Raw genomic sequence first — 15,432 nt, 5'->3', positions numbered from 1 at the left:
GATTGTACAAGTACATTACATCGTATTGAGTGTTTAAGCTGCTGCGGCTTGCAAGGACTGATCTTGTTGGTTTTCTTCGGCCCGTTAAACCGGCTCACCGCCTGTCACCCAGTTATAATTTTTGGATCTATTTTATGCGTGGCTTTGCGCACGGTGTACTGTTTCTAGTTGCTTCATGCAACATTGTTGTAAACTTTTTTTGAATGCATAGGTTTCCGCCTCTCCTTGCTTGTAAGGCGCTTAAATCACGCTGTGTGTTATCGGAATGATAACAGGCAAGTGCTCCTTCCGTAGATTTATTTGTTTTGCCCAAGAACATCTTCGATATATTGGTTGCTTGGGAAATGTGTTAGAAAAGACGCAGCTCAGAGAGAGGATTGCTGTTAGCTGCTGCATATGGTATTGCTGTTCGACTTTCGCTGAAAATTTCGCGTCATGTTTGTGAAGTCGTTACACCTTAATGCTGTCTGAGCAGACTTACCACGCAGAGTGCCTTTCTACGTGCGCATTTTGCACTCAATTGAATTCTTTCTTATCTTTTGAGGCGTGGGAGTGCAATGCCTATGCCGCAAAGGACTAAACCCGCGGCCTTGCCGCCAGCGCCCATCTATCTACCTTGGCCGCGTTGCTTCACCTTTAAATATATCGCGTGGCTTCTTTCTTCCGTAACAAAAGAAAAAGATACTGAGAAGTTCGTAAGGCTTTAGCTTTTCACGTTTCCAAGCAGGCCACTGAGGCAATTTCAGATTGCGAGAACTGCAGCGGAAGTGCATCGGCGGTGCAGCGCTAACTCACGCTTTTATTCACCCGTGCATTTGATGACTTCGTCGACTAGTGTACATATTCACATTAACAAATTCATAATTACTCTTCTTGAGGCGACTTTGATGGCACTTACTCGGCGATGTCATGTGTATTAATCGATAGCGAGATCAATACAATGGGTGCCGGCATCGCGCCGCGCGGAGTCGTTTGAGATATACGTATACGCCTGTACCAACGGCGTGAGCCTGTTAACGAGGTACAGAAACAGTATCGCAGCAAGGGTAGAAGTTAAAAAAAAAACTATTGATATATCCCATTCTTCAACAAAACGAAACGGCTACTTAACACGAGCTCCACTTCGTATAAAACTGGGCTTCATTGCGCTTGTCTGCGGGACGCACCCGGCACGTTTGCAGACTGGTCCCAAACTCCGTTAACATCGCTTACATGTGCGCTGTCATGGAGACCTGCGCCTTTCCTGCAGGTGTCCCCGTTGAAGAAGTGGTAGGGCACCCGAAAAAAGGTGAAATCGCAGCCGCGAACTTCGGCCATCCTTTTGTGCAATGTGTTGTTGTCTGCTACTGCATCCCAAGCGTACTTTCAAAAGCGCCCGCTATAGGTGGCTATCAGTGGCACCTCTGTAGGCGGCTCACTACGCGTATACTGTCGAGTGCGAGATCGCGAGTTCGATTCCCATCTACGGCGGCTGCATTTCTCCCTTACGGCGTCTCACATAGCCTCATTGTTGCTTTGGGACATTAACCCACCTCTTGCCGATTTGACGGCCTATTTACAGTAGTTAAAATAACGAGTTTCCACGCAACCTATAGGTGTTGGTTCGAATCGCACTAACTTTTTAGAACATTGTTTTAAAGCTCTGGTATTCCTTTCTCGTCACCCCATTTACGCAGAAATTACAACTCTTTTTTATAACGTTATATAACGCATTATAACCATGCAGCACCACTCCCGTCTATGGTGGCAGATGTGTAGAACGTCGTACTGCTGGTGTAACGGCGAGGGAAATTCGCAGCTGACTGATATGCTCCCAAGTGCTGCCCATGGGAGCAAGCCTGCCGCACTCTCAGGTTGCACTTCGAACGCTCCTGCCTTTCTCGCCACCAGAGGCTGTCGTATTATCCTATAAGCTGCAGCGTTACTAGTCGTTAGCCTGACACTGGACCGAAGATCAACCGTCTTATTGGTTCTCAAGGACCACAGCAGCGACAGACTAACCTTAAGTGCGCAGGACAAGGGGTGTTTAAAATAGAGCCATTTCGTACAACTGGGATTGTATGCGCAACGCTGGCGAAAGGAGCCGCGCTCCTGCGGAACGACCGCATTACAGCGACGCCCAACGCCTCGGTCTGCTTTCTACAGCCTGAAACCAGTATAATACTGCCTCTAGAATGCAGAGGCATGTAAGTTGCAGACCCTTCGACCCGGAGTCGGCCTGATACAAAGGGCGAACATGGTGACCTGGATAACTGGCGTGCAGCTCCCATTTTGCGACCTTCTACGCGGGTTGCCGATTTCTGCGCCGCTGGAAACCGGTCAAGGTCTGCGCACGGCCATAAGTATGCGACGTCATGACGAGCAGCTGACACGGGGCGGGCCACGGAAGGCGCTTGGCCAACGCCAAATTGACTGCAGTGAAAGTGTCCAAGCGAGGGCTTCAGCAATGTCAATGCTGTGTACGAGTTGCAGAATTTGTTACGTTGCTTTCCGTGCAACGCAAGCCAAAGTTATCTGCAGTATGTCTGACCTCGCCGCCCTTCCTAAAATGTAACAGTGATCCTCATCAGCTTAACGTTAGTCATCACAGAATACCGAAGTGTACATGCAAATAAAAAAAATAAAATAAAGCAGACTGCGTTAAAAAAAAATAGAAGCTCAATGCGCAAAATGTATTATAGTTAACAAAGTGTAATTAATAGTAAAAAAATGTTACCGAACCCGCGACCTCGAGCTCAGCAGCAAAAAACCATAGCCATATGAGCCATCGCCGCAGGTAACCAGAGAATATGAGGTCATGTTTTGGAAATTATGCGTTATCGACTCATATTTTATTATCCGTTGAAGCCAATGCACTTAAAATGATGTGTACAGGTCCTCGCAACTCTAGTTGAATCGATTTATTGCGATGATAGCCTGCGTTTACCTGAAGTGTCAGAAATGTGAAGTGTCAGTAGCCTCTCAAAGCTAAGTAGAGGAGCCGGATAAAGTGAGAATAGCGAATGAGCGCTTGGTGGTACGACTTCTTAGCAAAAAACTGCTGCACGACTAGCGTCATGTTTTGGTGTCAAATAAGAAGCCAATATCGCCGCCAGAAAATCCTGACAGAAGTTCGTCTGGAGAGTCCAACACGTGCACACTCGTATACGTATACATATGCTAACGCCTTGTGATATGCTAACGCCAACTGCCTTCCGGTTCCAACTCTGACCTGACAAAGCTAACTTTTATTTTATGTCATGATTTAGATGCGCACAAATATGGAGCCGAATTCACAAAAGTTTTCATTCCTAAGTGCTGTTTTCTATTGGCCGGCCGCCTTAATATGTCCAAAGTAATGATTGGTTGACATATGCTCCCACGTACAGTTCTGGCGTAAAAAAGCTTCTGTGAATACGGGCTATGGTTCCTAGAATGTATACTCGTGAAAAGCCCATAGTGTAACGTCAGCCGGTGATGAGATACAGAATAAATTGTAAGTTTGAAGCAACTGATGTCTCAACGAGTCGCAATTATTCGGCAAAAAACTGGTCGACTGAGTGCTTTTAGTGACATCAAATTCCAGAGGTCTAGTGAAGCAAAAATTGCCATGTAGGGCAATCTTCAATTCAGCCTGTCGCGAAGCTCGACAGCATGTCGTAGAACTTACAGTTCTACAACGATATGCGTTATTAAAGAGACTATATAAACAGGGTGATCATTTTTAAGTGTTATGGAATTTTTTAATATAGATTGTTCCAGATAATATAATTCTAGACCTTGAGCTGGATTATTCAGAGAGGCAGACATTACTCGCACGAGAAATCGAAACACATATTCAAATAATCAGCAAAAATTCACTAATGATCTTTTGCATTAATTACTCGATGGCACATATTGCAATTTACGAATTGTAGCCGGTTAGCTTGCAAGGCGTATCCACTTGGAATGAACTTTCAGAATGACGCCAGTTTGGAGATATGCGCCATCAAACTTGCCGTAAAAATGCACTGTTGTTCCACTTATTTTTCTAACAAAATGCCTTTTATACATTGAAGCACAAAAGTAACGGGAACGTCCATGTATTTCGTGCCACACTTTGGGAAATAATATCTGGAAACTGGTATCATTGCGGAAATTCATTTCAAGTGGATACGTCTTGCAAGCTCACCGGCTACAATTCGTAAATTGCAATATGTGCCGTCAAGTAATTAATGCAAAAGATAGTGAATTTTTGCTGATTATTTGAATAGGTGTTTCGATTTCTCATGCAAGTAATGTCTGCCTCTCTGAATAATCCAGCTCGAGGACAAGTATTATATTACCTGCCACAGGCAATTTTCAAATTTCTATAAAACTTAAAAATGATCACCTTGTATACGGCCGGTTGACCTTCAGGATTAAACTATTCCTTCGTGATGTCGCAGCTAACACCGAACTACCTGTGAACATGACATGTTAACACTGGTTTAACCTACTCGGCGACTAGGCCAGCTTATCGCCTCGGTAAATAGACGCTATGCGAAGGAAAAAAGCATATGCTATGTTTAATTGAGTTAATACAAAACATGACATATTTAAACAATCAAGAATGCTACTATGTATAGCGTGTTACCACTACTGCGAACACATACAAAGTCAACTTTAGTAATTCACGCTAGGTCCGAATGCTGTTTCGTGCGAGTGAAACGTAGATGCCCCCACGCGCCGAGCTATCTTGGCGGAGTGCAAACTATAGGACAGTTGTTTTTCCAGGTTCAACATAGTATTTTATTTGTGAGGAGCACACCATCTGTTTACGAACAATCCGGTGACAGGGCACTCGAACTAATTTGCAAATGTGTGGCTGGTGTTAGTGATCGTTGCGATAAACCAGCTAGATTGCAAGGGCAACCTTGGGTATTACAGTCGCTCACATGCGAGTAGTCCACGGTCACTGCCACCCAGCCATTGTCACAGTTATCGATCAGTATAATGGGCGTACATTTCTTTTTTTTTCTTTTTTACTGACCAGTTGCGTACTTTTGATAATACAGTGAACGTCAGGGATTAACAAGGTTACCCATATATTCTTGGCTAGAGCATAAACGGTCAACGGAACAACCGTACGCAGGCAAGCGCTACTCTCAACTACGGTTTTTATTTATTTATTTGTTTATTTATTTAGTCCTACTAACCCTCTGTTGAGGGTCGTTACAGGGAGGGTACAATAAATGGAATTTACATAAATAAACATAAATCTCACCATCAACTAACAACCGAAAGCACACGTATCGAAATACTTATCTAGGCAGAGTTCAATATCACATACGTCGTTTTTCTGCACAACATCCTCCGGTAAGCTATTATTATTAGGTTTATGGTCTTAGGAAAAAAAAAAAAAAGAAAAGCGAGACAAATCAGTACGGCCTCGCGCGGGTTGTTCGAAAGCATCGCTTTTGAAGCTGCTGCTATGTATATGTGTGTATTAATTTATCTTAACCTTGCCTTGCAATATTTGAGAAAACATTGTCAGTCGACACTTCTGCCTTCTTATTTCTAACGTCTCCAAGTCACAAGCCCTTAACGTGCCAGTAACCGAGTCAGTGCGCCTACACTTCGAGCATATAAAGCGTACTGAAATTCGCTGAATACGTTCCCGATTCGTCTTTAAAACGTTCTGATGCGAGCTTCAAACTGCGCTAGCATATTCTAGGACCGGACGAATGTCAGTGTTATAAGCTTCTCTTCTCTCGTCGCGTTCGGTAATTTCCTCCTAAGAAAATACAATTTCTGATAAGCTGACGAACAGACATTATCTACATGCTGACGCCAATTTAGTGCATTCGTGATTGTTACGCATAATGTACTTGAAACTATGTCACCTTAACCAGAATTTTGTCCACAATATTATACTCGAACAAAAGCGGAGCCTGCTTTTTTGTTATATGAGTGTAAGTAGATTTCTTATAATTAATTTCCATCCCCTATTTGCTACACCACGAGCTTAATGACTGAAGGCACTGGCTAATTTTAACCTGATCCTCTCGGCATAACAGAGCAATAAGTTAAACAATCGCCGGCAAAAAGCTTAACTTTACTAGGTCGTTTGACAACTGAATAAATGTCATCTATGTATAGCGGAAACAAGAGCGGCGGTACCCCTGAATATACTTCCCGATTACTCGATACACTATTCTTTACTCTAATGGATAGCTGACGATGTGACAAACATGTTTCAATCCAACCGAGTACTTGCGGGCTTATTCCTACATTGCTGAGTTTACAAAGCAGTTTATGGTGGGAGGCCATTTCAAGCAGAGACGTACACGTTGCAGAAAAAAAAAGGAACCGATTACAATTACAGTTATTTAATTCAAAAAAATGTCATCGATTACAAAGACCATTTACTGGCCCACGGAATTAATTTATGAGCGATTACTAAAATGTAATCGATAACTTTCCCGTTACGTTCCTTCCAACTTTTATTAACATTGCACAAATACATTAAATATAACTATCTGGCCTGTCTCGTTCAATGTGCCCTCTGCAGCCTTTCAGACATTGTTTGGCTTCAATGACAGTGCTGACATTTTCATAAATGATACCGTTATTTTTAAATATGCTACTGAATTATTCTTCTAAGTTATATATGTTTTGTTTATGATCTCTTTTTGTCTTTTTCGTTATTGTGCGCGAAATTAGAAGGCTTCTGTATGCTGTTTTTGTGCACGTAAATAATCAATTCAATCCATTTCCCTAACAAGTGATTTTCAAAATTTTCGTCTGTCATCTTTTATCATTCTCTTCCGAAGACACCAGACAGCGACACTGAAAATTCGCTAGATGTGCGCGCTGGAGGAAAGGGCGGTGTTGTAACGTACGTACACCTTGCGCACAAGATTGTGGTGCTGGGGCTGTGAGAAGCGCTCTCGGTAGAGTCAATGAAAAGCTAAACAAAGGTCGTTCTACGGCTTGTCTACACAGCTCAGTCGTATTGCATTAGTCCGGTAAATTTCAACCATAATCATCATTCTTGTTCTGCCTTCTCTTTCATGATTCGGACCTGCTGTCAGTAATCTTCCTCGATAATTGCACTTGGATCACTACTACCAGTTGTTCACTTTATTATCTTAACCGCTGTCTCCTGGCCAGACACTTTAAAATATAAATTAGGCAGCACATAACGGCTACCATTGTGTCTTGGCTATATTCTTGTCCTCAACTGTATGTTGCAAGTTATCTCTCCAGTACTCAAACAGGGCGGTGCCCATACAAACCGCAAGATGCTCAGGAATTCCTCAATAATTCTTATCTTGAAAATCTGGGGCCCAATTCGCAAGAAGAAGAACGTAAACTTTGTTATCAAATCAATCAGATTTGAGTCCGGCGTCTTTTTAGTGGGTCTGGGCACCCGTCGCGGACGCGGTTCCAAGACCTTGTCTCGAAACGGCTTCCTCGGCTCGCTGGACGGCCCAGAGTTGTACTGTCAGGTTCGAGCTGAGCAGTGCGGTCTTCCAACGCGAGCGGAGGCTGGCGGGGGAAGAGACGGAGGTGTCGGCACTGCCCGAATTGTTTGTTATGTCCTGACATTCCCATAACATGTGATTAAGTATGGCAACCTCGTCACAGGATGTGCATCTGTTTGTAGTGTACATGTCTGGATACATGGCGTGCATGAGTCTGGGGTTTATGTAAGAATCAGTTTGTAATTGCCTGTAGTATACTGCTTGCGCCCTGTCTAACCTAGCGTGAGGGAATGGGTATACGCGTCTCTGTAACTGGTCACTGAGTGTGTCGTGATGTCGTGGAACCTGGTCAAACGATCCTCCCACGCCCAGACGTTTGCAGTACCCCGCGGGGGCTCTTCCTCCGATGATGCTCGGTGAGTGAGGCCTCCAGCAACGCGGTGAGCCGCTTCGTTGGGGGTGCTCAGTCCAGTGTGTGCCGGGATCCATAGCAAGTGCCTTCGGTTATCGACGTCGGCCTCTCCCTGGTGTATGGGATGTCGCTTGAGTATGTGATACGCCTCTTGCGATATGCGCCCATTTGCAAAATTGCGAATTGCCGTTTGCGAATCACAGATCACGTATGTAGCCTTGGTTTGTGTGAGGGCCAGTGCTATGGCCGCTTCCTCTGCCGCTTCGGCATATGCCGTGTTCACGGTTACGCTCGTGAGGTGGTTACCTCGGTGGCTAGTAACTGCCGCCACGAGACTCTTCGTGTCTCGATAACGGGCTGCGTCGGTGAAGACTGCCTCCTTGTCGTTGGAGTAACTTTGGTTCATGTGTTGTGCCCTGGCTTTACGTCTCCCCGTGTGGTGTTGGGGGTGCATGTTGCGAGGCAATGGGGGCACGTATAGTTGCTCGCGTATGGTTCTTGGAATTGCCACTTTGATGCCGTGCTGCGGGTGGTATGTCATGCCGAGCTTTTCGAGCACGTGCCTGCCCGGGCGGGTCTTGGAGAGGCGCTCGAGTTGGGACACTTGTTGCGCCTCCGCGAGTTCCTCGAGCGTGTTGTGCAAGCCTAGTTCTAGGAGCTTGGTGGTGCTCACTCCGGGCGCAAGTCCCAACGCACATTTGTACGCCTTGCGTATGAGGGCGTTGAGCTTGTTTCTTTCCGCAGCCGTCCAGTTGTGAAACGCTGCCGTGTACGTTATTTGATAAATAACGAAGGCTTGTATGAGTCGTATGACGTTGCCTTCGCGCATGCCCGCGTGTTTGTTGGAGATGCGTCGGATGAGCTGCATCGTGCTGGTGGCCTTTGCCGTTATCTTGCGAAGTGCTTCGCCATTGCCTCCCTTGTGTTCTATCATCAATCCTGGTACCCGCATCTTGTCTACCATCGGGATGGGTAGGCCGTTTGATGTTCTTAAATGGATCTCTTCCTTTTTCGGGGAGGTGTAGCCTTTAGGTGGGCGCCCCATTCTGACTGGTCTATATAGCAGCAGTTCGGATTTTTCGGCCGAGCAGGCGAGTCCCGTGCCCACCAGGTAGTTTTCCACGCACTGGATGGCCTGCTGTAAACGTTGCTCGATCGCTCCGTCGCTTCCCGTTGTCGTCCAGATCGTAATATCATCCGCGTATAGCGTGTGGTGCAGTCCTTCGATTTGCAGCAATCGGTCGGGTAACCCCAGCAGGACGAGGTTGAAGAGCATCGGCAAGATCACCGAGCCCTGCGGGGTGCCCGATCTCCCGATGTTGATTTGATCTGAGTCTAGTTGTCCCACTCGCATGCGAGCTGTTCTTCCCGTGAGGAAGTCTCGGACGTAGTTGTCGTTCGCATTCCGAGATTTAGCTTGTCTATTTGTCGTAATATGGCATCGTGGCGAACGCTATCGAAGGCCTTCTTCAGGTCCAGCCCGAGGATGGCTCTCGTCGAGCGCCCCGGATTGTCTATGAGTTGGTGTTTTAGTTGCAGAAGGGCGTCTTGCGTGGAGGGATGTCTTCTGAACCCAATCATGGTGTGTGGAAATAATTCGTTGCCCAATTCGCAAAGCTTTTTTTTTTTTTTTTTTGTAAGTGGTCAATGCCATTGGACGGCCACCTTTGCTACTAGGATGTCCAGCATCAGGATTGGCGGAAATTTGATTTTACGAACAATTAAACCGGGCTGTTTGTGAATACTGGCTCTGGCGTTTGAAAACTTCTTGCGGGTAATCTGTGAATGACAACGGAGGTATTGCATTTGCTTACCTGATGACACAAACTCACTCATTGTATAACAGCTATCAAGCATATTGTAAACGCTTTTTATGGCCTTCATCCCTATCATTTATATAATTATCATTACAATCAGGGATTTATATACACAGATCCAACACCCCCCTAACCCCCCGAGGAGGATCCCGACGTCCCCCTCTCAAAAAAGAAAAAATTATTCCGGACCAACACCCCCCTCCCCTCTTACAGACAGGCACTCATCCTGTAAAGAAAATGCGCTGGTCCCATGCACTGTGGTAATCGCTTTAAGAAATCGTTTCTCTTTGCGGAGGTGGACGCTACGTGGCCCTAATATTTAGGCCCGATTTTGATGTTCAGCGCGCAGACGACAGTGCTACACTGCGACCTGCACGGAACGGAGAAATCTTGACGTCGCGGTAAACGCAATACACGTTCGTGTGTTTTCGTCTATGCAACTGCCGGCGCTCAGAGTTGCGCGCTGTACTATCATCATCATCATCATCATCATCATCATCATCATCATCATCATCATCATCATCATCATCATCATCAGCCTATATTTATGTCTATTGCAGGACGAAGGCCTCTCCCTGTGATCTCCAATTACCCCTGTCTTGCGCTAGCTGATGTCAACTTGCGCCTGCAAATTTCCTAACTTCGCTGTACTATAGTCATGGTTAATGGTCATCTAGAGGCATATATAAGTTGTATTTTAATTGTGTTGTTTCAGGTATATGGCTGCTCCGTGTCTATTGTGCTTAGTTTTTTTTTTTTTTTTTTTTCTCGTGCAAAGTGATATTGTACTTAGTTTTGAAAACGTCTGAACTTTGTTCTATCAATACTTGTAGATTAAGAACTTGCTTCACTTTGTTCTGCATATAGAGAGAAAGAAAAAAAAAACTTTGTGCAATAAAATGAAAACTCTGAACGCTGTCCCTTATGCTCTTGCAATTTTCAAACGTGGTGACAGAATGTGATGGGTGTTTATATACAGTTATTCTTGCCGAGTTATTTCACGAGGGCTAGTGATTTGCGCGGGAACTTGATGGACGGTAGACCACGATAGAGTTGTTGTAACGTAGCCTTTGAGTCCGTAAGAAGAACCGCATTCTGTGGAGGCAAAGTCTTGAGTTTGCGTAGAGCAGCCGCTATTGCCACGCCTTCCACAACTGTCGACAAGACTATACAGTCCAGACGGAGAGACCACGTAATTCTCAGATAGGGAATATAGAACGCAGCTGCGCAATGGTCTTAGTCTACTTTTACAGACCCATCTGTGTATACTTGTAGGTGATTCAGATAAGTCGTGGTCAAATGCTCCAGAACTAGTGACTTGACTTCTGCAGATGAATCTCCAGATCGTGGTGCCTTTCATTTGCATGTAATATCTTCGAATTTCCAGGGCACGTTTATCTTTTCACTCTGCCTCGAGCAGCGAAATCCTAAGACTCGAAGCGTGTTCACGGGTGCATAAAAATGTGAGCGCGGCCTCTTACCTTTAAGTCTTAGAGGGCTTTGCCGGGCGAAGACTCACTTAAACGTAGTATATGGGCCCTGAGAGTCTGAGAAGCCTGAAGTGGCAAAGTACGTGAATCAGCTTCGTAGATCGCTTTTTTGTTCGAAACCGGCTGAGGGACTCTTAGGCACAGTCGAAGATCTTTTCTGTGAATGGCTTCTACGCGGTCGTATTGACTATCTGAGGGGGACATCAGATGTAGCTGGTATAGGATCCGACTGGTAACCAACGTCGGGTGGTTGCCCCAGCGTATGCCAGCGACTAGCTTGAGCACAAGTAGACTCTGTGACGATAGTCAACACAAAATGGTCAACAGCGCCGCGCGTGGTCTAAGGTAATGCCAAGAAATCGGACGTTGATGACTTGTCGAATCTGATATCCGTCTAAATTCAGCTTAAAGCGTGTAGATTTTCTTTTAATTCTAGGAAATAGTATGAATAATGATTTCTCTGCTGATAGTGATAGACCAAGCGTTGCCAAGTGGCCCTGAATGGCATTTACTGCTCCTTGGGCTATTCGTGTGACGCGACGATGCTGGTAACCGGAGACTCATATGCAGATATCATCGGCATATATATATATATATATATATATATATATATATATATATATATATATATATATATACATCTTTACTGGTGTCCGATGGTTTACTATTTCTGAGAGACTAGCCAAGGCGAAGTTAAATAATAAGGGAGAAAACACTCTCCTGTGGTACACCGCTAAATTTGCCTACGCTCCAGAAAGCGGTGTATGGGAAAATAACTAGAAAAAGGCATTGTTTTCTCTCAGTCGTATTTGAGGCAATAACCGCAGGTATGCCGTTCAGCTCTCTAAGGTGTTCTATTCGAGAGCAGTTTCTACTGAATCTGTGCGCAAAGAAGCAGCGGAAATCTCTTCTGACATGCCATGTGCGAACTCTTCAAATATTGTGTATCCACACTACGGTAGAAATTACTCGTAGATACACTGAAACGTGAATTTCGTGCTTAAACAAAGAGCTTAGGTGTAACATCATGTACTCTCACAGAACGCCGGCATGCGGCATTGATCAAAATTACAGGAAAGGAAGTCGATGCCTAGCGTACGTCGTGCATACTTCTAACCCTGCGTGGTATCATGCCTATAACCGAATGCATGCAAGTAAGCCGAGCACACCGTCTTTTCTAAACGCCCGCGGACAGCGCTAAAGAACTTTATAATGGTTCTGTGTTATAATGGCAGCTTTTGAGATGAATTACAACGTCCGTTTGAGTGAGCTTGAGTGAAAAGCTTGAATGATCGAGCTTTTCATGCAGGGTCCACGATTACAATTAAGTCAATCATTACCAGACGGACAAGTCACGTACACCTCACTCTCACTCCTTCACGCTATACGCAAATGCCGAAATGGAGGTCGTGCCGGCGAGTGCATGGCGCATGGTCGCCGAGCGCGACCGATACAGCAGGCACACGTTCTGGCGCCCCGCCAAAGCTTGGGAAGCGACACGTTTCGAGACTGGTTTGGCGTTATCGACAAGAACCGCGTGTTCGCGTCACAAGCGCATGTCTGCACGCTTGATCGCGATGAGGCTACTGCGGTAAACTGGACGCTAAAGCAGGACCACTTGTATAGGCGACAAACACCCGTCCTCGCCACATTCGTGTGCAGCACGCGCGGAAGCGCCGCTAGCGCGCCATCTGCGCGCGGGTACCTGTGTGCACCCGGAGGTGGCCCACGAGCTCCCCGTTGTTGAGGAAGGAGACGCCACAGTAGGAACACTGGAGGCGCTTGACCCTGACGGGACGGAACGCCGAATTGGGCGACGGAGCCAGGCCCACGGGCGGGCGGCGGCGGCAAGCGTCAGGTGGCCGCGGCGCCTCGTCGGCGGCGCTTCCGTCGAGGCACGAATCCGCGCCGCCGTGCAGGCCGGCGGCTGGCGCGAAGGGCCTCCAGAAGACCACGTCCTCCGCAGGGGCGCGCTGCCCGAGGGCGGTCGAGCCGTGCGGGAGGCCCCCTACTTCCATGGACAGTACGCACCGTCCCATCGGCGCCGCGGCCCGAGCGATGTGCCGCGAGCGACAACCCCTTCCCAGATTATGCTTTATGAAGGCTTATTTCGGGGCGTGAAGCCGAGCCCACTAGCGCCGATAGAGTCTCTTTCTTCTTTAACGAGCGCTTTCAGGCTCGATAAGAGAACAATAAGCGAGACGGCGGCTATCTCGCAGCTCGAGTGGCATCCCCACGTGAAACAAGAGGCCTCGCTGTCGCTCCCCCACTGACAGCCCGGTGTTTTGTCTATGTTTTCACTTGCGCGCATATCGGCATCGGATTGATTGGCAGCAACCCCTCGCGCGGAGAGGTCGTGGTCACGTGCGGAGTGATCGCACGTCAAATGTCGACCACTTCCTGGCGGCTTGCCTGGACAAGATGATCCCTGCACGAAATAATAACCGCTCCTTCTACGTGCATATCGGCGATTCGCTGTAAAGGACGCTTTTGGCGATTTGCTGCATATGTACGCTTGGTGGACTGAGGTTTCGAGAGTCGTTACCGTATACAATAGAAACGAGGTGGCGAGTGTCGACGCTGTCGACAATCTTACGATTGTTGCTAAGAGTTGCGACGATTTTTCGAGTCGCTATGGGCTATTTTCACAAGCATGGAAAGTTGGGTGGGTTTGTATGCACCTTAATAACACGGACGCAACGAAGGGCTCGACAAGACGAGTGCTAGTCTTACCGACTTCTTCATTTATTTATTTTTTCGTCATGCGGTTTCTACGATAATCCGCCACGTGCAGCATCAAACTGATATGTGATGTACGTTGTATGGTGCATACGTTTACTCTTTCTCCTCAAAGTTTCTGAAAGGCAAACAGCCGCACAATGCAGTACGTAAATGATGACGCGACTTTAATTTGCAGTATATTGTTCACACGATGCCACCAACAATTCAAGTATACTTTTGTAGAGCATAACAAAGAACCACAGACTAAATATCACTGTTAGCTCTACAGCTAAAAAGTGTAGGAGGAGGTTTTTCTTCCTCTTCTGCACGAGGGATCTACTTCGTAATATATTCCGTACTTTCACTTCTGCCAAGCTGGGAATGAAGAGGGCGAGAGTCCCAGTACGTTTCTGACTTATAGCTTAGAAACGTGTTATACCCCTCGCTGTCTCTTCGGTTCTTAATTGTCCTATCTTTTGTACTATAAAGGTGATGAAAGTGCTAAAATAGTCTTCAAATACGTACACCCGCCCACCTAAGTTTTGGAATGGGGAATTTAGGAATATCAAAAAAGAAACGCCACCGGGTCGCACAATCGAGGAATGTCGTCATACTTCCGCGTGCCCGCCTCGATATTTGGCTACGTGCTTAGGCGGCGACGAATAAACGTTTTTCGTGGCGACCAAGAATTTGCGAACCGGCGCTCATGTATACCTTCGTAGTCGTGCATGTGCCCTGCTTAGTATCCGTATTTACTGCTAGTTTGTAACAGTGCTAATCACACTTCGTTGACCACGCGCGATAAGTGTGGTCCGCACGGTAGCAGGAACGCTTGGGAGAAACTGTCGACAGTTACTGTGTATGCGCTACCACACCGACCTAGTTGAAAGTACTTCTCGTACTTTTAGCAGATGCCCACTCATCACCATGTCATCTTGCTCATCATGAAGGGCTCGCGCGTGCTAGTGCATTGGCGGCACGCCGGTCCATTAAATCAATGTTCTCTGCCGTTACACTGCACGGTATCTTACGCCTTTCATGACAACGCGGTAGCTGACAGACCCATTTCAGTATTCTCACAGCAGGAACTTACATGCCAATAATGCCACTATCACACTGTCCATGGAGTGTGATAGTGGCATCAGTTTTGAAGTGGTACAATAGCACCTGGATCCATGTAGTCTTCAAAACTGTTGCCGAACGAAATATTTGCTTACCAGCATCGACTTTGGAGCGCTGAGTGAGCTGCAAAACTTTGACAGAAAGTCTACTCGAGTGTCAACGGAACGCGTGAAGGCGAGAAACAGCCCCGATAAGGAAGCTCGATCCCTGTCAACGAATGAAATAGGCGCCTGGTTGGCAGAATTGAGAGTTGCCGCAATCATTTTTAACGGCAAAGATTTGTGTGCTGAGAATGCACCATACTCGCCGCGTTCACGCTCAAGTGAAATGGCCACACACTACGTTTCCTCTGACGTTTAGTCTTGATAAAATGCAAGCAGATTTAGATTCGCGATGAGGACGTAGGAGACACTCACGGAACAGCCCGTACGCATGTTTTCCTT

At 46.5% G+C, this 15,432-nt stretch overlaps 1 protein-coding gene across 2 annotated transcripts in view; it reads right to left on the bottom strand.

The window, feature by feature from the left end:
- LOC119457756 (endothelial zinc finger protein induced by tumor necrosis factor alpha) overlaps window positions 1–13,218 on the bottom strand; it is a 28,701-nt gene extending 15,483 nt beyond the window's left edge. For both annotated transcript variants that reach the window (XR_007466328.1, XM_049665243.1), the window contains exon 1: window positions 12,852–13,218. Coding sequence is in view for 1 of the 2 variants with exons in the window: in XM_049665243.1 (XP_049521200.1) it covers window positions 12,852–13,185 (334 nt within the window). In the remaining variant the exon portion in view is untranslated. The remainder of the gene's footprint in view (window positions 1–12,851) is intronic.
- Window positions 13,219–15,432: the final 2,214 nt, after the last annotated feature.

The sequence above is a fragment of the Dermacentor silvarum genome, chromosome 1 (assembly GCF_013339745.2).
Source record: "Dermacentor silvarum isolate Dsil-2018 chromosome 1, BIME_Dsil_1.4, whole genome shotgun sequence".
Taxonomy (NCBI): domain Eukaryota; kingdom Metazoa; phylum Arthropoda; class Arachnida; order Ixodida; family Ixodidae; genus Dermacentor; species Dermacentor silvarum.
This window is presented reverse-complemented; position numbering and strand designations above follow the sequence as displayed.